Genomic DNA, 26776 nt, shown 5'->3' on the forward strand with positions numbered 1-26776 from the left:
ATCAAAGTTTGTCAAAATGAAGAAGTTACTCTTACCAACAGATCTGAAGGTGGCCAGCATGACTAATTACTTTATTTGATGGTTCCCAGAATTGCCATTCCTTTTTTGTGTTACTGCAAAGTAAGTAGAAAGACCACAAGTAGCTGATCTTTTATCCTAAAAGTTCAGCTCAAGTACTAAGGTTCGGGGCTTTTATGGCAATCGAACATGTGGTATAGATAAGCAACTTTAAAAAAACATTTTCATCCCTTTGCATTAGTGCTTAGTTTGTAGTGGATTAGTATTGTCTGCTTACTATCTTTAACTACTTCATTTAAGGGTCTTGTTTCTTAAATAGGAGATGAATGTGGAGCATTATAACAGCATTTTGTGAACATGTAGAGTCCAGATGTACTTTCTAGATACATGTTTGGCTGATTTCTACAGATCAGGATCATTTTGGAGGCCCTTGACATTAAGAGTCCACGCATTTTCTGAGCATTTTTCATGCAGGATCGTGTTTGCCAACAGCTCTTTGTCACAATCTGGGACTGAGTATCAGAAAACCTTGTGGTTTTCAGTGACTGAGTGTATACAGAAAAAAACCACACTGGCATGGTTGCAGCTACACTGGGGGGCCTGCAAGACACAGAATCATAGAAAATCTGGCTGAAAGGGTCCTCTGGAGGTCATCTTGCCAAACTTTTTAGTCAGAGTGGGATTATCCCCACTACTCCATCATCCATACCTTCATCCACACCTTCATCTAAGTGATCTCTGGACACTTCTAAAGGTGGAGATCCCACAGCCTCTCCCAGAGTACAGAACAGCAAACCTGGTCCGGTGCTGATCTATCCTCCATGTAAACAGATTTTATTTTTCAGGCGCAACCAGAATTTCCCAAGCCTCAATCTACTGTCCCTGTATGTAATAGCACAATTGTATTTGCTGTGTGCAGCATTTGTAATGCAGTATTTGTAATTGTGGAGGCAATGGACAAGGTATAGGGAAAAATAACCAAAACCACTTTGATCATTTAGTATTAAGGAAGTTTCCATTTTTAATGTCAACATAAAATATTTTTGGGGGGGGAGCATGGGCTATTTCGTCTCTACAATACTTATCAAGCAAACAGTTAGAAAAATAACTTATGTTATAATTTTTTAATAAACTTCCAGTGTTTGTTAGTCTTCATCCAGTATCCACTTTCCATTGATATAGATTTCTTGAAGGTGCAAAAATTGCAGTTATCTCATTTCAAACTGAGTTCTTTATCTCTAAGGTTCTTCTGTTAGTCAACGGTTTTTTCATCACTGTCTTAAGAAACAATTTTGAGGTCTCCATCTGGAAAGATCAAGATGCTCTTCAGGAGTATATGAGTTATTTTAATGTGTGTCTTGGTCTGTATACAACTGTATATTTCCAAGCTTTTGTAACTCATTAAACAAGAAACTGAAGCTGGATGCACCCCACACATGAAAAGCACAAATGGTGTGTAATGTTATGCACATAATTCATAGAAAACCTATGCATGTTTTCTAGTTACCACACAGACAGCAGATTTAGTTGCTTTGGCCATGAACAAGTAGATTAATGGTCAACCAGAAGACATTGTTGGATGACATCCATAGTGTTTTACTCCTTTGCTAGGCACTATTGTTAAAAGTGAAATAAAAAAACAGAAGCCCTAAGTGTACCCACACCTTTTAAAATGATGTTTGTGTCTCTTCAGCTGTCTCAAAGCCCAGGTTGCTTCTTCCCTCTTCAGCATAAGGGTTCACCTCTCCATGATTTGATCCTGCCTCACCTCTTTCTCTTGCTCTCCTGTAAAGAATATTCATTTTGTATTAGAAGATCCCTGTTCTGTTCAAGTCCTTGTGGATCCTCAGAATCCCTGACTGTAAACAATACTGTGTTTAACTGGAAATATTTATATAAAAGAAATCGAGTCAGGTTTAGGAAGAACCATAGCAAATCTGTTACATTCTTAGAAACCCATTTAGTGGAGGGACATAGAAAACCAACCAAGCTATACTTGTTAACGCAGTAATATTTAAGGAAAATGCCATTACTGTACAGGCTACAATCAGATTACAGAAAACTGCAGGTGCTGATGAATGTGAGCAACTCTGCTGTTGGAGAAGGCACCACCTTCCCAGCAAGACATCCCCTCCTCCTTCAGTAGGGTTGGCAGAAGCCTTGCAGCTCCCTGTGGCAAAAGTGTTGGTTAAACTGATGGTGATGGGGAAATTGCATTAAGCTGCCAAAGCTGACATGTACTGACAAACAGGGAGATGAACCTTTAGCTATCACTGTTGATGGGAAAGGGATAACAGGCTTTCATTCCTTAACTTGCTTCAGGTAAACTAAAGTCTAATTTGTAAAAATCCTGATGACTGAATTATCAGGAGATCTTTCAGTAGTCATGATCATGGTATCAAAAAACATTACTCACTTTTTGCGATCCCTTTGCCCAGTGATGATCAAGGCAATAACTCCAAAAACAATCAGACCAAGGACCACCCCAAATACAATTAACCAGACGGTTACTGGTGGTTCATAAGGTGCAGCCAGGGTTGGAATTATTCCTACAAATTCCAGGGTATTATCATCCAGTCTGAAAGCCTCATTGATTCGTCCTCGAGACATCCTGCCATTGAATGAAAATACAAAGGGTTTCACATGTTTATTGGAAGAAAAGGAACAGTTTTCAGTTATTTTATAAATCTCCAGCATGCCAAGCTTCCCCTGAACTGCTCAGTTGAAGAGGCTGCAGAGGAGGTACTGCTAAACCCATGTTCCTTCTGGCATGTGAGTGACTACCACAGGAACTTAAACCCTGAACCTATTACAGCTTAACTGACATCTTCAGACACTCTATGCACTCATAAACTCAGTCTTAACATTTATCAAATGAACCTTCTGATCTCTTTCTCTCTTTGTATTTTGCCTTTCATTCTCTTTACCATTTCTTGTCTATTGAAAAGTTTCTTAGTTATGCCACATAAAACCACAGCTTTGACATCTTACCTGTTTCCCTCCTACAATCTTACACAATTTCTATTAGTATGTTTTTCACTGCCCTGAAAACCCTTCCCCTGATGTATCATCTGTGCCTTGTTTTTCCTTACACTTCCACATCTGCTATTGAGTGCTAACCCAAGAGTGACTTTCACAGCCATATTCTTCTCGCTTAGTTCACCAATCTATCAGACTGCTTCAGACTATCAACCCCATCTCATGTTGATGCTGCTTTTAGATTTGTGCCCTCTTCATTTCCCACTGCACATTACCCATGATCTTCTGCAGAGTTGCAGTTTTACTTATCATTTTTATAGCAATGACTTACAGTAGGGTCACATCATGCTATAAAAGAGCTGTTCATTGACCTGTAAGTGGGAACTAGCTCCTGCACTGACCTCTTCTATATAATCAAATACATCTGGCTGTCTTTCTAGCATGCCATTATTCTGGAGTCCTTGTTAACAATATATCTTGCACTGACTTTTCAAAAATGAGAGGAAGAGGACGTGTGCATACATCATTACTGTATTCCGTATTTCAGGATATAAAATAGCTCCTGTTGAAGTTTGATCAACTAGATCTGCTGGCATTGCATCTGCTCTCATCTGATGCAATGAGATGTATTTTGGCAATTTTACAAGACCCATGAAGTATTTTACTTTGGCTGTTGCCCAAGATACCATCTCATAGATGGACAGTTTTCTTTCTGCCGTAATAGTTTTCATCCTAGTATCTCTCATCTCGCTATTTCCACTTTAACTGCAGAATTTTCTTTCTTGTCACTGTTTCTGCCTCAGCTGACTTAAGCACTGCTTTCCTTTCCAATCTTCATCTGGTTGGTTGGTTGGTTGGTTGTTTTTTTCCCCCAGGGAGCAAAATCTCACCTGATGGCACTTTCCACCTCAGCTTTGGGCACAATATCACTGACATTTCCTGGCATGCTGACAGTAATGTAGAAGGAGATTCTTTGTGTCTGTTCTCCAACATGAATGTCTGTAATTCTGAAGGAAAAACAAAAGAAAAAGGGTATTTTCATTTCTGAGATGACATTAGCTTTAAATTCAGGCAAGTGAACAGTTGTGTTTGACTGGTATTGCCAGGGGTTTAGTTTACACTGGGGGGAATGCCTTCTAGTGAAATCAGCTGGGAAGTGAAATCAATTTTCCTGCCAAAAAATCCTTTTTCTACGTGCTAATTTGCAACTTGAGCTGGAGACAGTCTCCCTCATACCTAAGACAAGGTGACATCCCTCATACCTAAGACAAGACTTGATGTAATTTTCCACAGCACATAATCACTTGCAGAACAGAGAGTGTTTGGGGTTGGTCTCTTGAATGAGGTGATTTATGAAGTACAAAGTGGAAAAAAATACCTTTCTCCTTATTTTTCTAGAGTAGATTCTAAATATTACATGAATGATGCTGTATAAAGTAATATCTAATAGCTTGAGTAGAGAGCTTCTAAACATTATTGAAGATACTTAATCAAAAGGGTTGTTTTTCTTATCAAAATCACTTGCAAGTGAAAGCTTTTATGCTTGTAACCAAACCTAGATAAGATTAGTAAGTCTATACCAAATTCTAGTGCTTTATAGTCAACATATTTATCTTTCCTTGGCCCAAACCTCTTGGATATTCAGTATGATGCATGTACACTGCTATAAATGTTTATTTCTAATCAGTGTACCTTCCCTGATATTCCTATATAAATGTTGGGCACAAATTGTCAAGGTTCATCTCCATCACTGATAAACTGTGGGAGACAAAGCCTTCTTACCTAACTTCAGCACATCATTCCTAAACTTCAGGCTCTTGAGGGGAAAGATACCACGTACCAAAGCTGGCGTCTTGCCTTTTACAAACAGCTGATGTTTGACATTGTTTCTGTCAACTTACATTTGACAGAAGGCACAATTAATCCCACCAGTTCATGCCATTAGCCAAGCAGAAGCAATGCAGGCATAGCTGGCACAAATAAGCAAGCCACTCACTGGAATTCAACATCCTGTTTCTTCACCTCTGCAAAGTATTTTCTCATGGCATAGGCTACGGATGACTTGAACAAGAAGAGCTCGCTTTCATCCCATTCATACTGCAGAAACAACACAAGAGAAAGTCCTCAGAAATGGCAAGAAATCAGAGACATATTGTCTAAATCCATCTAAAAAGAAATAACAACTGTAATGCTTGACACGCACTTCAGTATTATTTATTTGTGCCATGATGGCACATCAGAAACCAACCCAAACCCTTTAGATCTGTTCATCTGAACACTGTGCAGGAGAATAACCAAAGAGGCATCTCTGCTGCCAGTCATCATGCAATCTCTAGCTCCTTTGTAGTGGACTGCTGAAGATCCTGCAGTCCCAGCACACCTCCCTACCTTATACAGGGAGAAAAGGCATCAGCAAGGCTATTCCTACTAAATATTGTGCATTTTCTTTGAAGTTTAAAGATTTCACAATTTATATCTTGTTTTAATGACATAGCTTTTTTTGCAGACCTGTTCTATTAAGGAGGAGAACCTTTGTGGTAGAGTTGTTGTGGCTAATTTATTTGCTTGATGAGCTCAGATTTTTGTTTGGGGTCCGTTTTGCTAAAAAACTCTTTGCATCTGTACTTTTGCAGCAAGCACATATTTGGGTATTTTTTTCCCTGGAGAATAGATACGTAATATAAAAAAAAAAAATATATTGCCTGTGTTCAGGCTCCTCCTGGCCTGCCTAATGAGTCCAAAGTTATTAGCAGTGGAAGACAAAAACAGCTTCTCTGGGGCAGGAACCAAGAGCTATATGGGGGCAAAAACCACCACAGGAGGTGATAAAGAAGCCTGGTCTGTTGTGAAATAGCATGTGTGCACTAAGGGAAAATTCCCAACTGAACTCTTCAGCAATATCTTTTTATTCCCCTCAGGCACAGATTTGATTGTGTTTATGGTCCCTAGGCAGGAAGGCCTATAAATGCTGTCAGTGATAGAAAGTCAGTTTCTGACTGTCTTGAGTATTATTCAGGAAGGCGTGGTAGAAGACAGCTCTGTTGTAACAGGCTTTATAAAACCCAGCTACATTTTTCAAATGTGTCCACCTCTTAAACTGATGTAAAATTAGAGAGAGGTATAAATATCTATGAGCAAGACAAGGAATAAATTGTTTAGCTGGGTCTGTTGCAATAGGAACAGGAGTAAATGGTTTTAGACTAAAAGAGAGTGGATTTAGATTAGTTACTAGGAGGAAATTCTTTCTGAAGGAATATGAAGGTGTGAGGCACTGGAAAACAGGTTGCCCAGAGTGGTGGTGGATACCCAGTTTCTGGACACATTCAAGGTCAGGCTGGTGGGGCTTACAGCAGCTTGATCTAGCTGAAGATGCTCATTGCAGTGGGGTTGGGCTAGCTGATCTTTAAAGGTCCCTCACAACCTAAGAGTCTGATTCTATTAATAAAGGGGAGGAAAGGGCAGAAAGAACCTACTGCTATCAGTCCATTCAGGAGCAGGTGCCAGGAACGGCACAGTTACCCAAAGCCACGGCAATCAGAGCAGTCCCCAGAGCTGTTCCCACCAGCAAAGGCTGAGGCTGAGTCCCCTTTGCAAGGCAAATGCCCCTGACTTTGTTTTGCTTGCAAAGCTCTGCACCTAAAGCATCTCTTCTTGTTACTGCTGCTGCCTCCGGCAGCTGGCACTGTTCACTATCACAGCTAAGAGGCTGTTGTTGTGGCTTCTCAATTTTCTATTTATGCCCAACATCTTTAGTCTTGCAGTGCTGCTTTTTTATTATTACTATTTTTATCAGGATCTAATTGAGCTTGATTTCTCTCTCATGCTTTCTGTACTTACCATGTTGGCTTTTAAATCATTTATTAATTTCTCTAGCTTATATTTTGTCTTTTTCAGTCTAATGTATTTTAATTGCCCCTGTGCCTCTCAGTTGCCTTTATAAATACTATTACTGGCTGTGTGGATGGGAAGTACCTGGCTGGGTTCTGATCTATGTTTGAGACATGACTGCTCACATGGCTTCCCCAAGCATCTCAGGCACACACCTGTACACTGTGGGTTACAGAAGTTGCTTTGCTTGCAGAGAGGAATGAACTCTGCCAAGCACCTCAGCTCTGTTACAGCGTGTTCACTCCAAGATTCCATATGTGATTTGAAAGACAGTGTAAAGTGTGGTCTCTGATTCAAAAAGGATTTTTCATTATAAAATACATCTAAATGCCTGCAGGCTGACAGCTCTCCATTCCCTAACACTGTTTTGTGTGACAGCCCTTTACACCGTGATCACACATATGGCATTGACCTGGTAGAGAATTTTGAATTAATGTTTGGAGAGGGTTCTGGTTTTCAAGTGGCAGGCTGGTGCTCCCAAGGGATTCAGTGGGGATCTTGTAGCACTCTGTGCGAGCACTTTCATAAAGCCCCAGCTGAAGCAAAGCTGTGGATGTTTCAGCCCCATCAGCTGCACTGGTGAGCCGGCGATGCCGCGGCTGCAGCTCTAATCTCATCAGCCTGAAAACAATTAGCAGGCTAATTGCGGCAGTGCACGCTCTGGTACAGCTGGCGTTGAGCCCATCCGAGAGTCTGGATGCTTAATTTGCCAGAACTTGGGGCTATTGAAACGTCCCTGCTGATAAGAGCCAAGGCTGAGTCAGGGCCCGGAGCCCTGTGAGCTGCAGCTGCCCCACGGCCCCAGCACAGCTGTACCTGAGCCCAAGGACAGCAATCCTTCCCTGTCCGCTCCCCCAGAGACAACGAGCACAAGTGCAAAACTGTTTGCTGGAGCGTTCAGAGTGTTTTCTGCTGGTAGGTCAGTGCAAAGCAGCTCAAAATACTCCTGAAACAAACAAATGAACGGGGCCCACAGCTTCTGTGCGCAGCACCCCAAACCCAGCGCTGTGTAGCTGGGCTGAGGTTCCTGCCCGAGATTCCCCCTGCCTTTTCTCTGTGCCAGTTCATGCATGTAGCATCACCTGCTGCTGCCATACCAGCATGCAGCCATGTCCCTGAGGGCTCAGCAAAAGGGAAATTTGTGGGGAGGCAGAAAGCAACTGAACAGAAAATGTTTCATGCAAGTTGGTGATGGGAACTGGTTTTGAGAGGAAAGGTATGGCTTGCTCTTCAGAGTTGAGGAACCTACTGTCCGTACTATAATTCAAATTAAGTAATCTGTATGAGATTGTTTTACAGTTGCTCAATTGCACAACAAAATACTATGATGGCTAAAGGCAGGCATAAAAATGATATTAAGCTAAACATTAACCATAATGACTAATAAATGTGTTGTAATATGGAACCTTTTTATGCTGTTGATATCAGTTTTGAATTGTATCTAACTAGAGTAGGCAGTCTAGGAAGCAATAAAACTCCAGTGGGGCTTGCATGTGAGAGTGATTGAAGCAAGAGCATCAATTCATATGAAAAATGAGCCTGTGGTTTGTGTCCTTGCTAGTGCAATAGGCTCCAAAATGCAGGTCTAAATGACCTGCCTGATGACATACTCGTTCTTGGAAAATTACTAATGTCCTGCAAGGTGAAAATGACTATTAAAAGGAATGAAGTGTCTGCACTTAAACCTTCTACACTGCCTCCATGAGATGAGCATAAAGAGGAAGAATTAGAATAAGGAGTGAATTTTCAGCCTAGGTTAAGCAGATGGGCTAAGCCAATGCTCTGTTTAAAATCGTAAAAGCCATCTTTGGCTTTGATGAGATTTTTTCATTGCTGTAATACATTTTATTGGACCAGCTGGTATAATTGGGGAAAGCAGACAAGCTCTTGGGAATGCAAGCCCTTCTCCTCATCTGAAACAGAAGCAGCTGCACTGCACTGTCCCCCGCAATCTCAATAACAAAGCTGTCTCTGCATCAGGGTTGGAGGGCAGGGAGGCAGCTGAATATATCAGGGCCTGGAAATATTACCATAAACAGCCAAACAGAAATCTACAGAGAAATGCTAACAGATGTGTTTTAGTTTGAAACCAAGAGCATTTAAGGATGGAGAGTGGGAGCCACCAGCCTGCTTTTAAATGTGAAGTTAGCTGCTCTAATAACTTCTGAAGGCAGCCACCACAGCCATGATAATGGCAATTAGAAGAAATCAGGTAGAAGCTTTAAGTAGACACATCAGCCAATCTGGGGAAAACACAGCCATCTTCATGTACACAGGTTCCTCCATGTTAGCCCTGCAGGCCTGTTCTGTAGGAAGCAAAAAATTATGACTGGTGTCTCTACAGAATAACTCATCTAGCTGAGATGCCTTTCCTAAAATTGGTGGGCTCACTCCCTGGAGAGATTCCTCCAGTAATTCTAGAGAGAGCCTTGACCACAAACTCAGACGACATCTTATATGTGACAACCCTTCACCTGAGCTGATGCCACCCTTCAGACACAAAGATCAGTCATACGCTGAATCCTTTTTTGAGCCATTATCACACCACCTCTGTTGCCCAAGCAATATGATGGGTGCCACAGGACAAGCACACTCACCGCCTGGTCTCCCAGAGCTGACTTCAGGCTGATGCGCACTTTGATGGCATTGCTAGAATCTGGTTTTAAAAGAAAAAAAGGGGCATGTTAGAGCTGCAGCAACAAAAAGTCTGCTCCTGAGAAATGCTGAGGTGGCTAAAGTTTCCTTACAGGTTCCCCTGCTCTCCTTGGAGACCTTGGTGGGACTGATTTTGTTTCCCTTCAGTCACCTCTACTGCAAACACACACTTATCTGAGCTGTCAGTTCCCAAGTCTGGATTTGTAGCAGATAGAAGGAAAATTCCTTCTCATCTCAGTGTTTATTTCCCATAACCCTGCTTTTCTAGGGAGAATAGTCTCCAACAGCTACAAGAGAGAGGGACTTTGCTAATCAAGGGTTGTGATGAATAACTGGTGTCCTTAAATCACCCACAAGCCATACATACATGGAGCCCAGTCTGTTTTCCAGCCAATGTATCTGCCAGAATTGTTTTTTTTCAGCCACTCATATAAAGGTTCAAAGTAACGGAGCAAGGGAGCTGCATTCATGTATTTTTCTCCTGTTGTATTTTCCAGCACTTGAGTCCAGGGCTTGGATCTTCCTGATGCAAGCAACTCTCTGTATATGTGGAGCAAGAGTAATATGTTATTGCCATGTTCCATCTAGACAAGAAAAAACACTCTGTGTTCAGTATAAAAGTGTTCTTTGCTTCTGAATTCACTCCTTTCTCCCATTATTCCTATTAATAAAAATATTTTATTCCCACAAACAAGTAATTAAACCTTTGATGGTTAGAACCTTAGTGTGTGTAAATTTAGTCAACTTGTCAAAATGAATTGAGCAGGTACAGGCTCAATTTCCGCACTAGATTTATTCTTGAGCCTATACTGCCTATTCATTTATTTAATAAATAGGTATATTCAGGTATATTTAATGAACAGGTACATTAAATGAATATTCAAGTTTATTCTTGATGCAACCACATTTACTCCAGAAGCTTTGTTATACTCTGATTTGTTACTGTGAGAAATTTGTTTCGTTACCTGAGTTTCTCCCCAGCTGCAGTGGAGTTGGTAATGTCACATTTGTAAAGAGGGCCATCATGGTTAGCTGCCTTGCAAAGTGCCTCCTGAAACTGGAACTGATAGATGGTGCGGGTGTAATACCTAAAGGAAGGGCGAGGAAAAGGGAGGCATAGATTTTATTAGCTGTCTGTCAAGGAAACCTGCAAGCCTTTGGCCTTTGGCAAGCTCTTCTGCATCAGCTGTCACTCCTTCCTGGGAGACTGCACTGCAGGGAGAGAGGCCAGCTGATATTTATAGGCTAAGCTAACTCAAATTTAGCAAAATGCCAAGATCCAATGGACTAGAAGAGCCCCAAATCTGTTTGTTGACACATAAATCAGAGTAAAGTTTTTAAGGTCCAGCCTCTTCTCTGAGCCCTCTAAAATGAGTTGGCTGGGACACAGTGGACATCCAGAACTGCATGTTCATGGCCCAAGTAACATGGGGGCACAAGGGATTCCCCAGGAGGCAAACACCTCACACAGAAGTGCTCCTGCTGGTTTGATGGCAGCATGAAACTTTTTTGCTCAGCAAGAAGGTCAGCAGCCTCCTCACTGCTCAGAGATTAATATGAAACAACCCCTGATGTGCACAGAAACACTCTCATTGAAATGTTTTAGGTAAATGGGGCTTGTTCTTGTTCTGTAGACAAAACAGAAAGCATGAATCGAACACTGCACCTTATGAAGGAGTAATCATTTGCCACGTGAAACAGCGCAGCAGGGTCGCAGTAGGTTTCATCATGAGGGATCGGTTCCACAACACCAACTATGGCTCTCCTGGAGATTAAAGAAAAACACAGGGTTTCTGTTTATAGACAATAAGCAAAGGGAATCTGAGTCAGCTCTCCTTCTGTTTTGTCTGATACACATGGACACCTTTCACTCGCAAACAGAAGAATTCCATACAGCTCCCAGGAACCCCAAATGAGTTCTGCTCCACCGCTGGAGACCACAGAGGGGAAGCTGTTTGGAAACTCATAGTGCAAGCAAGGGATTTGTATGATAGCAGGGTGTGCAGGGATCAATAAGTGGTCAATGAAATAATCTGCAAGACATGAGCTTCACACATCCACATCACATCCTAGGCTATGCCAAGTTTAGAGACCTGTATTACATTCCAGGCAAGGGCATGCAGAGACTGGGGAACCCAAAAGGTAGATGGCCTCCTGTGGCACTGGGCTGGAGATGAGCTTTCTCTTTATTTTAGTCTCCTGAGACTGTGTTTGCTGAGAAGCACTACAAAACAAACCCATGCCTTGAGTTCTGAAAATGGTAATGAGCTTCCATGGAAATATTTTTCATAAACCTGTATTTCAAGCAGAGAGTTTTGCAGTGCCACTGCAACAGATGTGATAAGCTTCCCTGAACAATTTGTCATTTTCTATTTCTCTGACATCTCTGCCACTTTTGAATACATTGAAGCTGATTGATTTTTACAGTGGGTCAGGAGGCTTGCATATATCTAGTTTTATTATAGATTCTGTTTGCTGATGGAGGCTTACTGTTCGTGTTAGAGTTCAAGCTTCATTTTCAGTGTGGGGCTTGTTTGGTTTCTCTGCATTTTTCTGCCCCTATATTAAAACCAACCTGGGAAATTACAAACTCCAGTCTGAATCATACTTATTTTTAATCTTGTGCTCCAAGGTGCTGAAAATAGACTGATTGATGGGCATAATCTGAAAAGGCACCTCTGGCTGTTACTTGCTAAGGGAACCGTATTTTCTCTACCAAGAAAGGTGGTATCTTAGTACACAAGAAAGGAAAGATTCAGTCTGAAATCTTTCAGATAATTTGCCTGCAAAAGCACTATACGGTGGGGAGGAAACACAAAGGAGAGACGTGTGCTCAGGTGCTTGGTGGATTGAGATCTGCATGCTTCCCTGGCTGGCAAGTACAATGAACTTCACTTGTCCTTAAGGATGTGGAGAGCAAACCAGACCACATGAGCAGTGAGACTTAGGGAAGGGCTGTGCTTCAGCTGTGGAGATGTCTTGGGGAATGTGTCAGGGGGACAGCAATGTTGATCTCAAACAGATCATGCAAAGGCCATGGGTGTCCCTATCAGGAAGCTGACACTAGAAACAGGGAGAAAGTCTTTTCAAGCAGGGTAAACTGCCAGGAGCTGTACACAGAGTTAATGGGGATACATGGTTTATGAGACATTGTCTGCACCGCAGCTGGGTATTTCTATCTGACACTCTACTGGTATTTACAGAAACATCCAGAGACACAGATCCTGCCCTTTGGGAGCACAAACACCTCAGTATGTCGAGTTTGCATATGAAAAAAAGTCTTTGTTTCTCAAACTTACTTCATCTCCCACCACCGTTTGGTCCATTCCTGCTTTGTAATCTCACCCCTAAATACCATCCACCTCCACTTCTCCAGCATGTAAGTAAAAGGCATTGTTCCAACAATCGTTAGTGCTTGTTTGAGCAGAAAGTTGATTTCAGTTTCTGAAGAGAGAAGCAGTTAAGGCAATGGTTATGGTAGCAATTAGTATCTGATTAGATGGCTAAAGTTGCTTCCCTTTACAGCTAATGCTTACATCTTGTTTGAATTACAGATTTTCACTAAAGAAAAAGTGGAAGGAAGAATACTACTGAAAAAAACATGAGATAAGATAATTTAGGAATTGTCTACTGTTTTGTCTCTCTTTCTTTCCCCCAAACTTAAATAATCAAATCCTTTGGCATTTACATTTAGTTACCCATCACTGAGAACCTTTCCAGACTCCTAGTAATTTTGAGCTGAAGACATCTCAAAATGTTATAAAATGTACATCTTCATCCATCTAAGGCAGTCCTCAGAAGCCAGATGAACTGCATTATAATGAGGGCCTCTCAGTGTTGTCACTCAATATTCATTTAAGTGGGAGATGTAAACCTCAACATTTCAGTTTTATTTGAACTGCTAAATACATATCTTAATAGAGATATGTATGGATTCATGAAACAGAGACTGAAAAGAGCTTTGGAGACTCATCTAAATGAACTATGAAGATTTAAGGATAAGTTATTCAGTACCGAAGGTAGTGAAGTGCTAGGTATTTCTTTTAAAGTTATGTACCAACATTGTCTTGCCTCACAATGTGATTTGGGGAAAAAATAGTATTTCTGGTAAATTAGAGGAGTAAGATTTTCAAAAGCCTGTCAGATGCTTGCTGAGTTTGCAGGCGCAATCTTCTGCTACAAAATAAGGCCAGCAAGTGCTTTCATACAAATACACACTATTTATGCATTTATTTACCTTCATCATCTTGGAAAGTTGGCTCTAGGAGTTCAAGAGATTTCAAGTGCTGAGGAGTGGCTGCAGAAAGTGACATAATTTCACCTACAGCTTCATGGAAGCCCTCATTGGCACCGCTCCTCAGCAGGTAGGGCTGCTTTGCATAAGCCATGTCGTACTCAATGTGGCCCATCTCATGGTGTGCTGTCAGGAAGTCATCCATGGTCACTTTGGTGCACATCTTGATCCTACACACCAGAATAAAATGTCTGTGGTTAGAGAAAGAGAGAAGCCCAGAGAAGGGCTGCCTGAGCCCTGTTTGCTACAGCCATGGGGCAAAGCCACTGCAGAGCTTGCAAATGCCTCTTGCCCCTTGAAAAACCTGGGCAGCTGCATTCTGGTATGCAGTGCAGATCCTCCTGCTACAGCAAGACTTCACGGGGAACTCACCAAAAGGCCTTCAGCCAACTTGAAATTGTCCAGGGAATAAGAGAAACCTGCTGTTTTGTGAGAACAGCTGTTCCCTAAAACCTGGCAATAAAGTGTATCGCCAGTAAACTCCTGCACATACAGTACATATCTAACTTTAATAAGAAAGTAATGTAAAAAACCCCTGTGAGTTGGTGCTTCCTGCTACTTCATCCTCATGTAGGTGCTACCTAATAAAGCAATGTCTTCCAAATACCATTTCTTTTCACCTTCCCCAGACTGCTGAGGTGGGACACTGATGTGTTTCACTAAGGCTCTTCTGCGCACCTGCTGCTTTCCCTGGGTAACTGTGGGGACTGAAATGTCAGAATTTCTGCAAGAAGTATTCCTTGTGTAGGAACTTTTCGTCCCACTCCTTTCCCAAATACGGAAGAGACTAATGGATTTTCATGAAACTGGATAACTCTGCTAAAGATAGACTGTGGACTCTCAGGAGATTTTCTCTTGCTACCCAGGGACCCACTGTCATTGCTTCAAAATTTGCAGTTATCCACAAATCTCACTGGTATCCACCTGCATTTCTGCTTATTCCTTAAGCCCTGGAACATAGTTATTATTTCTCTAATTCATAAAAATAGTAGTCACTTCTCAGCTAAAATTTGAGAGTAGATCTTGAGTAGATCTACTAGTAAATTTGAGTAGATCTTCACAGGAAAAGTTACACAAAAAGGTTTACAGTCCCACAAGATCCTTGCTTTCTTGTCCTCCTTCCCCCTCTTTTCAGCCAGAAAAAAAAAATAAAGGAAAAATTAATATAACATAAGACAGCATGGTGCACCTTTAGTGAAAACACATTTGTTCTAGGAGGTGGTACAAAAAGGGGTCACAGCAATTTCAGTACCTGTAATCCCCTTTGCCCATGTCCCATGCTGTGGGATGGCAGACAACCTTCCTGTTGTCGGTCGGCTCTATGAGCATGGAGTTGTCCCAGAAGCCCTTAGTCATGTTCTCAAGGCCAATGGAAACAAAGAAGGCCTCAGCAGATTGGAATATTTTAATTGCATCCCATTTCTGAAAGAGACAATGCCACCATTAACCTTTGCTTCTCCATGCAGCCTGTTCCCAGTACCATGCTTACTGCAGGGCAGCTGACTTCTGATTTATTTCCCAGGAACTTCCCACCTGCACCTGGCCTATAGACAGTAAGTCAGTAGTGTCTGCCTTTGGCACTTCTGTGAATTCTGCTGGGAACTGGAATTAACTGTTTTTCCTGCAAATAAAAATAGGTTTCTGCACTCAGAGGTTCAGCAGATAGCACCTGACTCAGACCAGAGAAGCTGTCAGTAAAAGATAAGGTAAGATAAAAAATGCATTGCTGGCATTAGTATGTCACATCTGCAACCCAACCCTTCAGTCATTTCAGTCAACTTGGGGACAACTCATTTGAGGAAGTGGAGCTGCATTCCCAGTAGATGAGTATGAGAGATTTCAGCCAGAACCATAAAACCTGGCAAATGTATCTATGGGAGTATCTTATCAGATTAAAACTGATGGTTATGTTCAGGATAATTTAGCCGTTCAGCAGTTTTATTATTCTACCCAGCAGGAGCTCTGCATTTACTGGACTGAGCTCTCACAGCGACCTGGGTGGCACACAGTACATTTGCCTGAAAATTCCAAATGGGGCACACCCACCAACAAGGATAACCCCACCCATTGCTCAAAGGCTCTGTAAATAATGCTTCCCTTCTTGCAGTGGTACTTCAACAGACACAAATTTATGACTACAAGTGGTCAGTAGTGTAAAACAGAGGTGAGTTTAATGAAGACTTGTTCAAACTGCTAATGAATGAAATTCAACTATTACTTCTCTTACCAGAATAACATTTTCATGGAGTGCTGCCTATAGAGGAGTAGATTTCAGGTGAATAACTGCATTCCAGAAATCAAATTCCATCTATCACTCTTTAGTTTAAAAAAAAAAAAGGAGTAAGGCTTTGGCAAGACTAGGGGGAATTATGTTCACCCATGCTCTTGGTCTGGTAAAGGTGCTGTCACAGCTGTTAGCTCTACAGATCTCAAACACAGACCTCATGGTGGTATGCAGTTATCAAAAGATAACAGGCAGCATTGCAGTTTCTCTAGCTGGATCCAAATAAACAAGACTGACAAAAATAAAACAAACTGTGGTACACAAACTATTTGGTTATGGTAATGACTGGCAAAGGTCATATTGGATACCAGCCCACTCCACGAGTCCTGAAATATTCATAAGTACAAAATATATCTCTTAATGGATAACTGTACCTGAGGAAAATAGACTTGGAGATAAGATTAAGGGGGTCAAAAAGGGTGGAGGAAAACAGAGAACAGCTAAGGGAATAGGTACAGTGGAAAATGCATAAACACTTAAAGGTGAAAAAAAAAAAAAAAAAAAAAAAAAAAAAAAAAAAAAAAAAGATGCAAAAAGCAACACTTTGTTGGCAGTATGTCTGCCTGAGGGCAGCCATGGATTTGTAGAGAGCAGCTGACATGTGGCGCATAATTTTTATACCTTCTAGAGTTGTTACATAATGCATATTGTATAAAGGTATGTCTTACCTTTTCAACCATTGCAGAAGTTACATCAATGTTTGGTTTGGCTGGATAGGGAACAGTCAAGGCATACAGATTTGTCCAGAACCTACCCCACATGTCACCTTCATAAAAAGAGAGAAACAAAGAAATACTTAAAATGATTTATTATGTATTGCTCAAAGGTGCCTGACAGGTCTATAAATTGTGCAGTGTCAAAAACAGGGAATCCTATCCATCTAACCAGGTCTGATTCAGATGTGGAGGGAAGCAGCTCTGGAAAGTCATGCATAGGTCAAACATAGATCAATGATCCTTTTATTACCCAGTATCAGCAATTCTTGGATAATATAGTTTCAGGACTGATCACACTTCTAAAGATGTGTGAAAACTGAACATCCTTTTTGTTAGTCCACATGATTGTTGTGCCTGATGTTCAGGTACACAACAGTTACAACAGCTTAATACTGCTTGATTTGAAAGCCAAGTAATGAAATGTGGGATCTTAAAATAAAATTTGAAAAGAAAAACAAGTCTCTCTGAAACTCTCATTTCTAAGGAAGACAAGTGCTGCAGAGGGGAGGGAAATATCCCAGCCAAGTGCCGGATTTCTGTGATACATGACATTTGGCAAGGATGAGAACACCTGCCTTCCCTTCCTGCCACTGCTGCTAAGCACTTGGGTCATCTCTGCTAGGAATTTCTCCTCTACCCTTCTCTTATCTATAACCTTTTTGTTGCTATCCTGATTAAGCAGTCAGATTACTCAGCACCCATGTGCCTAGAAGGTGACTGTCCTGTGCATAAAGTCAGGTTCGCACGACGGGGATGCGTTGACATACCCAGCAAGTGAGCAGGGAGGCCTCCTGTGGAGCTGATGAGCTCAGGGCCATACACCTGCCCCAGCTTGTGTCTCACATAGGCATGCAGCTGCTCGTACAGAGGTTTGATCTGGAGGCAGAGGATAAGGAAACAATTAGGGGTTTTTTTTCACTTTGCTCTATTCTGCTCATTACTCCTAAACAGAGAGCCTTGAAGCTCTCTCTGACAAAAAGCTCCTGGCAGGTAACTGCACCCCAAACCTGCAGCTGAGCTTTGCCCCGAGCCTCAGGGCTCAGGCATTGAGTCTGGATTCCAGCCACAGAAGTCCTGCTCAGGTATGAGGGAGGGAGCACTGCAAACTTTTGAGCTGAAGTATGAAGGATGCCATCTACCCCATCCACCCTACCTGGAAGAGAGACATGGACCTGCAGAGCTCTCTGTTTTCCAGCCTTTGGGGACCAAGCTGGTCCTTGAATGGCTACAGAGGTAAAAATGTCATGTATCTCCTCACATCTGTTTCTCCTCACATATGTTTCACATAGGCTGAGATCAGCCATTTTAAAGCGGGTTTTGTTTTCATTCATAACATCAGCATGTGAGCCCACCAATTCAAAACACAACCCTGCAACCCAGGTGAGAGCTTTTCCTGCCTCTACCTGCTCAAATGTCTTCTCCACATCTTCAATCAGCTGATCACGGCTGTATTTGTAATTTTCAGGAGACGTTGCTTCATAATTTGCTCTCCAGTAGTCTCCATAGTCAGAATAACCTGTAAAGCATGGATGCATCATATGAGGACACCATGTGTGGTTCTGCTCAGGTCTGCAGGAGAAGTGCAGCTCCCTTTGGATCCTATGCAGACCTGCAGCCTGACCCCAATGCAAAGCAGCAAAATGCAAGACAGTTTGGGTTTATTAGAGAGAAAAAAGCCTCCCTGAGGGTCTGTCTCATGAACATGCAGGTATGGAAAAATTCCAAGAAATTCAGAAATTGATGTCATGGTTATCAGCTAGTTAGGGTCATTCTGTCTGAAAATGGATGTCAAAGGAAGTCAGGAATCCTGACTGGAGCTCCTGTGATATGAGAGACAGCAGCCTTTGCTCAGGCTGGGTGCTAAGGGGTTTTCATAGAAGGCATAAACTGGTGGGCATTGAATACGGGCCCCCTCTTCCAGGCACTAAACCACCAGGACACACGCAGACACCAGATGTGAAATTCAGCTCCTAGTTCCACTAAGTCTTCCAGTCCTCTGAGCTCCATCAAGCCTGGAGTAAAAATGGCTCCTAGCTGAAGTCTCTACCTAAGTGGTATGGAGAAAGGCCATGATTACCATTTCCTAATGTTTGGCTTTTTCCCCTGTTTTACTATTTGGGCCATATTTGCTTATCCAGCTCCAGCTTGACAGTTTTTGCAAAACAAGGAGGAAGGGAAAGCAGGTGATATAGCTGCAATCTGGCCAAGAGACAGATGATGTAGCTACTTCAGAAGCTATCTTAAAAGACTCCAAAAGAAAATTAGAAGGCAGCTGCTACTGTTCCTTGAAAAGACAGTTCCATATGATTTGTGTGGAGATCTCAGACTGGAAGCACACTTCCCTTAGTATGAAATCCTTTTTGAACACCCAGCTGCATCTGCTGTCCCAGCCCTACCAATTCTGATCATTCCAGCTAGGGAATAATGTTTATAAATGTAACAAAGATTGTGGCTGCTACAAAAAGGTCAAGGCCCATAGGAAAGAGGAGATGTCGCCAAAACTCAGCAACACTCAGAAGCTGTTTAAATGGGGTGTGCTTGTCCATAAATCACAAATGGTGCAGTTCTGGGGGGCACTGCATTATGGCCTTTGGGAAAAGTGCCAGCAAGGAAGGGTGCCAACAAAAGGTGCCTCTTCTTCCAGGCTGGGAAGAAACCTCTGAACTGGTCAATGGCAGTTGCATGGGCAATGGTAATGTATTGCCTCTTACTTAAAGACATGCACAAGAGCAAATTATGTGTTTGTTTTGAAGTCCTAGGAAAATTGTGTAAGACTGAAGGATGTTTACTAGTCTGGAAGCCAGAAGCGGGGTGTCGGGGGGGAAAGAAACAAAAAACTACCAAAAAGTGACTTACCGTTAAGCCTTGCAACCTCATTTTCAAGTTCAACATACTCTTCATATAATGGTCTCATCATTCTGCCAACATCAGCTCTCCAGCCTTCCCAGGCCCACAGCCTCTCATGATAATCAGTGCTGTCAGCCATAATAGCATCCAGACCTGTCACAACAAAAAAGTAGGCACTAGGCTTTGAAAAAGCAGAAGTTTTTCTTCACAGCAGGCATACAAACCAAAGTGAAAGAAATTTCATGAACAGAGAAGAAAACACTTTGTATTGGATACACTGAAAGATCCCATTATGTCACTGCATCCTTTCCTAATTTAAGGTTTTCCCCTTGTCTTTAAGAAGTATGGAGCACATCATGAGTCTCTTAAATGCTCTCTCCACATTAGATTCCCTTCAGTTGGTAGAATTCTCAGGACTGACCTCACTGCAACATTGAGTCCACCCCTGATGGCAGAGAATAAAAACCAGATTTTCTTGGTATAGGCAAACCCCAGGTGACAGGCAGGCTGCCACACAAGCTGAGCAGCCCTTCACCAACTTTTTTTGCTACAAACAGGAGACAGTATGTCTCGTGGGCAGAAAGTCCAATGGAGGTCCCTGAACTGCAAGGTGCAATTAAATTATGACTAAGCTTTAAATAGCAGGAAATATCTGCTGAAATTGCAGCCTGTTCTTTTCAGTCAGGAGCCACCCTTTGGCTTTCTCTGCACCCTCAGGGTGAAGAGCACAGTAGGGGCAGTGGTTGGTGTCATACCTGGCTCCAGCACCAAACACTCTGATGGATTGTTGATTTTACAGACGGTCCCAGTGCTGTAGATGGTACTCATTGTATTTAGCACAGTGCCCAGCTGCAAGTTAGATGCAAGATAGCCTGTTAGAAACCCACTCTATGCAAAATAACAGCAAATTATGCTAATTCCCTAAGAGCTAGAAGCAACACTTCACCCACCAGCTTAACATTAAAGCCTATGTTTGAGCTCAGGAGAGATCAATGGAAAGAATTTGCCTAAATGCATTACTGAACCAGACCTAGCTGGAAAAGACAGATAATCTCCCAAATACATGATATAACCTACAGGTTCTTAGTATCCAGTCAGATAGAGCTCTGGATTCAATGAGCACTGACTGTCACGAGGAAGCTGTCAATACACAGCAGCAATAAAAAAATGAAGTTTATCAGTGTGTTTCCATAAGCATGAATCCACATAAGCTTTGCAGGGAGGTTGTGGTTTTGAGTGGTGGCAAAAAGGGCCCCTCTGCCAGGTGCTGCCAGGCTGTTGCCTCTGGGTGTTAGCATCACATCACACTAATTGCATGGATCTGCTTGGACTCCATCACAGAGAAGCTCTGACTCATTTCTTGGGCCAGCTGAAGGCCAAGATGTACCTGATTCAACTCTATCTCAGAATCTATGCTGTGTAGCTTTGTTTTAAATATTTTTTAATGTTTTTGCATTTTCATGCCTCAAGGAAAAACATATATCACTTTTAGCTTTCCCTTTAGCACTATGCAATTTCTCACTTAGAATTTTAAATCAGAACTCTGAAGAGTGTCAGTAGAGGGGTAGTTAGTGAGTAGCTCTAACTTTACCTCTGTCAGCATTAAAATAAACCAGTGCCCAGGCAAATTTTTGTGTCAGTGAAGAATACTTAGATATTCCTATGAAATCCCATCAGACAGTATCAAAACCTCACTTTTCAAACATGAATCAACAGCTTCAGCCCCAAAGGCCATTATCTAGGAAATTCTAAGTGTCTAAACAAGGAGGGTATTAAAGAACATACCTCCTCAACAGAGACAACACTACCATTGGTGCACTGTTGTTACTTAAAATAAACATTTGTTTGTATGAACTGCCAGCATTCCCACCAACACAATCTGTTTTCCAGAAATGCATCTTATTTGGATCAGACAAGAGATCCAGCCAAACCATGCTTCCCTTGCATGGTGATTAGCACTGTTGATCTTAGCAGAAAAATATCAGGATTCTTCCGTAATTAGGACTGTAGGATCTTGTACTGTATGTTCTCATGACTCAATGCTATGTTTCAATTTGATCTTCAGCAAAGGGAAAGTAATTTAACTCTCAAGTGTTTGGATATAAAACACTTTGGAGTCTGCATAGCTGTTCACTCCAATTTCACATATATTGAAATTTCATCATCTGTATACCTGCCTCTTAGGTGAACTTGTCAGTGCAAATGTCAAACCTTGCTGGCCTTCAGCAGCTTTCTGAGGAACCTTCCCCATTTTCAGGCATCCCAGGGTGCCCAGTGCAATGAAACATTCCTTCTTTTTCAGTGTGATAATGTACCATGCTCACAGAAAGAAAGAATTCCTCCATCTCCACCTTTTAGACCCACTGAATGGCCTTTTACCCATCTCTTTCTGCTCATTGCCCATTGGACCTCACCAAGCACTTACCACATGTCCCTTCTTGGTTTTATGGTTAATCCAGCTATAAGTGCAAGGACTGCTCTGAGGCACGTTTAAAATTTATTCCATGGCAAAACTGCTGACAGAAATGGCAACCAGCTTCCTAGGCCAGACTACCCCACAGTCCTGTATTGCTGTGAATACCTAGAACAGGTACACCTCCACACCATACACTGCATCATCCCAAAACAAGCAAGGTGGTGACAGCACCCACCAAAAAATGATGAACTACATCCAACAACTTACTCTGTTATATTTTTCTGGTGACAGCACAGATGATCCCCTTTCCTGAAGAGTCTGGATCTGGAGCTTGATGAGATCATCCGTGATGCTGTCTGCTGGGAAGCTGCTGGCATTCTTGGAGGCCTCCTCGTAAAACGTGGACCACCTGGCGCCTGCCTCGCTCTGCAAGGGGTTCACACAACCCTGGATTAACCCCTCCAAAGGAGTGGAGTGCCCTGATGCACTCAGTGGACAAAAATATCACTTCTAGGAAGAGCTTCATTTGTGAAGAACACCCATGGATTGCAGCCTGAGCACTTGCACTGCAAAATGGCTAGAGATCTTTTTGGCTTTGTTTTATTCACGCATCCAGATGACTGTTTTTCTTAGGGAACAGCAAAAAGTATGACTGTCCATTCACACCTTGCTTCTTATAATTGGTCCACAATCACTTTGCTGTGTCTCCTGCTACTCTAAATAGCATTTTCTTCCCTTAGTGCTTTTCTTCACCCACCTGTGAAGAAATAAGCCAGGGCACTAAGAGATCTGTGACCCAGATGTCAATCCCCATTTCTGCTGCAGTACGGGAGCACTCAGCAGCCAAGACAGTGATACTGAGTCTGTTTTTAAGGCAAATATTTCTTCTGAAATGCTGGCAAATAAAAAATTATACTTGGCTCTAAACTGAGGCCCAAACTGGGTGTGCAAAATCTAAGCATTGTGCATGAGATTGCTTTTAACACTTCTGCAATTACAGACCACGGTATGTGAAACTCTCAAATTTCAGTGCACAAAGTAGCAGCATCGGAACACAAATTGGAGTTGGGACTGTCTTATTCACCTTTTTTCTAATGTGTTTGTACATAGTTTTATACATTAGCACCAATTCCAAATGGCAACAAGAACAGCACTGGGTCCTTGGGACAGTTTATTTAATTGTGCTTATGCCAGAGCTTTCCAGCTTGTGGATAGGGCACCTGCAACACCCATCTCTCCTTGCTGAGGCATCAGTGAACTCAAATACTGTGCCTGAAGAGCTCTTTCATGGCACCCTTCACCCCTGTGCAGGCACACCAGTAAGACCAACACTTTCTGCAGGGCTGTGCCTGAGTTGTGCAGCCCCATGTGTAACAGGGGCACAGCACACACTGCTCCAGGCTCCAGCAGAGAGGGATGGTGGCAAAATCCCATCCCCACATCTCTTCATCCTAGCTGCAGGAGGGCAGCCATCACTGGGAGGCTTTCCAAACTCTCCCCTTCATGGGAGCAAACAGTCCTGACACTCCTCAGCAGCTTGCAGAGCTCAGTGGGATAGAGCTTGATAAGCATCTGGAGGAAGAGCATCACTGTGCCAATGTGTTCCTGAGCTCCTTGTCCTGAGTAGGAACAGAGAGGTGCCTCAGGAGTGGCAGGGCAGAAGAGGGGGTTCATTGGCTACAAAAGCCAGGAGAAAGCAGTTATCTTGCTGTCTGATATTTCCATAATTAGAGGAATTGGTTGATAAGTCAGAGGAACAGTTGTAGGGTTTGTGACACAATTTACAAGGAAAATGGATGTGAAGGAGCCAGAAGGGACAGTATTCATTAACTCTGCTCCAGCAGAATGGGAGGAGGGGAATCAGTAAGTTCATTACCAGCACTGCTGAGGAGATCAAGAGAGAGAAAAAGTTCCCTCTAAGCACTAGACTAATTGGTTTTTATTGCTGGTTTCTCCTCATGTATTTTATTATCATCTCATTAATGCTGAAAATACTACGTAGGGCTTTCATTTTATGTGTTTGGAAACATTACAGTTTAAGTATGTGGCACCTCGGAAAAAATTCCAGATTGACAATGATTAGTCATTAGGATTTCTTCCAGCAACCAGTCTCCTTGCTTTAATTAAGAAATATGATAATTAAAACATGTTTTAATTAAGTTATATGACCACAAAGTGAAAGACCAGCCATTAGGCAAAAATAGATGTAGGATGTTCGACTTCATTTTTATGCTCTGAATTGTTTTCTCTAAGGCTTGAGTTAACTTTCAAAAATATGCCGCTTCAAAACAAAGCAAAATTCAAGGTGGTTTTGTTCATCTTTAAATTCTTTGAGCTTACAAGATACTGAGGCATGGCAATATCAGAACCAGCCTGACCATGGCTGCCTGCTCTTGACAAGTTCTTGCCTACAGACCCCCAGGGCTGGGGCAGAGGTTGGTGTTGAGAAGCAAGAACTGTGTTGGAAGACAGCACAAGTAAAAATGCTGTGGTCTTTCCTGCAGATAGAAATGGACTTCCAAACCAACATACAAGACCACTGTAATAGAAACTCTACTGCTGGCATTTGCTAGTCTGTGATCTCACTTCGTTTTTCCTGGTCTAATACCTCCAGGCAGTCTACCAATAGCTCTGGCTATGAGAAGAGTGATGGGGGCAGGGGGGAAGGTCCACCACTGGGTAACTGGTGTGGGCTGCAATATAAATCCATCAGCAAACATTTAACAGAATGCCTGCACCCAGAAAATATATTCATATTCACTGAGAAGTAAAGCAACTGCCTGTGTCAGTAAAAAGCCCAGTGTTTGTCTGGTCTTAGGGAAAGTGGGAGACCTGAGCTCATATGGGTGCAAGATTCAAATCCTTTTTCCTTGCACCACAGACAGCACCTACTCCAGGCCCTTGGAGAGGATCTTCATCCTCAGGATATGCCCTCTCCAAGAGGAAAGGGAAACACTACACCAGGAGGCACTGGTGGTGCTGGACTCAGCAGAAGAAAGCATCTTTCTCCATCCAACAGAGATTTTGAGGATGAGCATGCAACGTTCCCTTGCCTTTTCCCTCCGCTCACTGGAGTTACCTGAAGTGATGGCTAGGGACAGTCCAGCTTCTGGACATCCCTGTGCAGTGCAGGTAGTCCAGGTACTAACCCAAGGCTGTAGAGGCTGGTAGTGGCCCAGGCACATCCAGTGAGCATTGCTACATTAAAGCAAGCTCCTCTACCCTTCCCAAAATGAAGCACAGATACCACAGAAGTAACACTCCAATTTCAGCCAAGCTTGGTGGAACCAAAACAAACCAGAGAGTGTAAGATTCCCAAGAGAACAGTAAAACACACAGGATGGAGCACTTACCATTTTATTGGCATTCTCCTCAGTGATGTTGGTGTTGTAGTTCCATGAGGCAATGGAGTATTCATAGCTGATATCTTCTGCCCTACTGTTAAACTCCTCTAAAAACTTTTGGGCTTGTTGTGTGACATCCTGAGGGGTCACAACAGCGCTCAGGCCACAGAGAAGCCAGAAGTGGATCAACATGTTCACGTTCAGGATAAGAACCTCTCAAGGAAGTAGGTTTCCTCAGGTAAGCTTTTCTGTTGGCCTCTGCCTCATCAGCCTTCCTGCATGGCCACCGTGAAGAAGAAAGGCTGAATCCAATTTGCTGGACCTTTTATAGGTTTTATTCATTATAGGAGAGAAAGGAAAAAGTTTTTTATAAAAAGCCAAATAAACAAAAGTCAATGATTAACTTTGGGAAAACATAATTACTCCTGCCATTTTATGGCCTTCTTATAAAAGGCCTTTACTTTTGGTTAATGTTTCCCAAATGCACTGTCAATGATACAGCTGGTCACTTTATCTATAGCCTACCCGTGTCTCTGGTAGCTCAGAATCTGTCAATCCTTTAACAGGTCGGTGATAAGCTGTAAAAATATTTAGAAACTTCACTGAAACACCAAGCCAAGAATCTTAACTCCCAGGCAGGAAGAAACCTCAGTTAGTCTGAGATAAGGTACCTGGTTGGGTATTTAGGGCCATGTTCTAAAAAGCTTTTCAAAGCCCAGGTGATTTGGGGAACAAACCTCCTTTTCAAAGCAATTGGGGCATATAAAACCTGAATTTTAAATGTGCTCACTGAACCATCAAAAAGCAGCAAGAGACTTTTTGGGATCACAGCATCTTGCGTAGAGACCTAATCTGAGCTATAAATCAACTGGATTTAAGTACTAAGGTGACTAAGGCTACTAAAATGACTCCATCTTAATATTTAAATACCTTTGCTAATCTAGCCAGGAACCCAGCAGTTACTGCAAATCAATGGGAAAATCAATGCATGAATTAGCTCTGGAAGTACAGTTTGGGTTAAGAGTTATCGATCAGACAATGCCTTAGCATTTTTTAAATTAGCCTATTTCTGCTCAGGATCACATGGTTGGTTTTGTTTTGGGTCTTGTGGGGGTTTGTTTTGAGATGAGGCCACATCCACAGAGTTGGTTTCCCATTCCCAGCAGAGTTTCTCTGAAATCACCCTGAGTTTGCCTCCATGGGAGCAGCAGGAACCAGCCCCTTCATTGCTAAAACCTCAGGAGCCCTTGGGAACCCAGCACAGCCTCAGCAGGGCCATCAGCAAAAAGCTTCTGGCAAGCACAGCCAGAAAACAGGGACCTTGAGCAAACACCT

General features: G+C 42.4%; 1 protein-coding gene across 2 annotated transcripts; it reads right to left on the reverse strand.

Moving 5' to 3' along the window:
* Positions 1-1058: 1058 nt before the first annotated feature.
* Positions 1059-25642, reverse strand: ACE2 (angiotensin converting enzyme 2). 2 transcript variants are annotated; one of them, XM_066313904.1, is made up of 18 exons: positions 25451-25642; positions 22365-22523; positions 20437-20530; positions 19691-19834; positions 18238-18350; positions 17602-17710; positions 16787-16884; positions 15087-15256; positions 13778-14004; positions 12840-12984; positions 11207-11305; positions 10506-10628; positions 9908-10080; positions 9483-9541; positions 4994-5094; positions 3888-4004; positions 2435-2629; positions 1059-1803 (listed from the first exon to the last, which is right to left on the reverse strand). In XM_066313904.1, exons 1-18 carry the CDS (start codon positions 25631-25633, stop codon positions 1686-1688), a joined length of 2427 nt encoding a protein of 808 aa, XP_066170001.1. In that variant the 5' UTR covers positions 25634-25642; the 3' UTR covers positions 1059-1685. The 2 variants fall into 2 exon arrangements, with proteins under 2 accessions (XP_066170001.1, XP_066170000.1); XM_066313903.1 differs by lacking the exons at positions 22365-22523; positions 25451-25642 and adding an exon at positions 20759-20933.
* Positions 25643-26776: the final 1134 nt, after the last annotated feature.

The sequence above is a fragment of the Sylvia atricapilla genome, chromosome 2, assembly GCF_009819655.1.
Source record: "Sylvia atricapilla isolate bSylAtr1 chromosome 2, bSylAtr1.pri, whole genome shotgun sequence".
Classification (NCBI taxonomy): domain Eukaryota; kingdom Metazoa; phylum Chordata; class Aves; order Passeriformes; family Sylviidae; genus Sylvia; species Sylvia atricapilla.

Bases quoted from the DNA above. Each gene is read 5' to 3' on its own strand.
- ACE2 (XM_066313904.1), bottom strand. From the start codon at position 25,633: ATGTTGATCCACTTCTGGCTTCTCTGTGGCCTGAGCGCTGTTGTGACC. The intron at 16,885-17,601 runs GTATGTCAACGC...CTTTTTATGAAG, and splicing joins CCTCCCTGCTCACTTGCTGG to GTGACATGTGGGGTAGGTTC. The intron at 15,257-16,786 runs GTAAGACATACC...TGTCTCTTTCAG, and splicing joins CTTCTGCAATGGTTGAAAAG to AAATGGGATGCAATTAAAAT.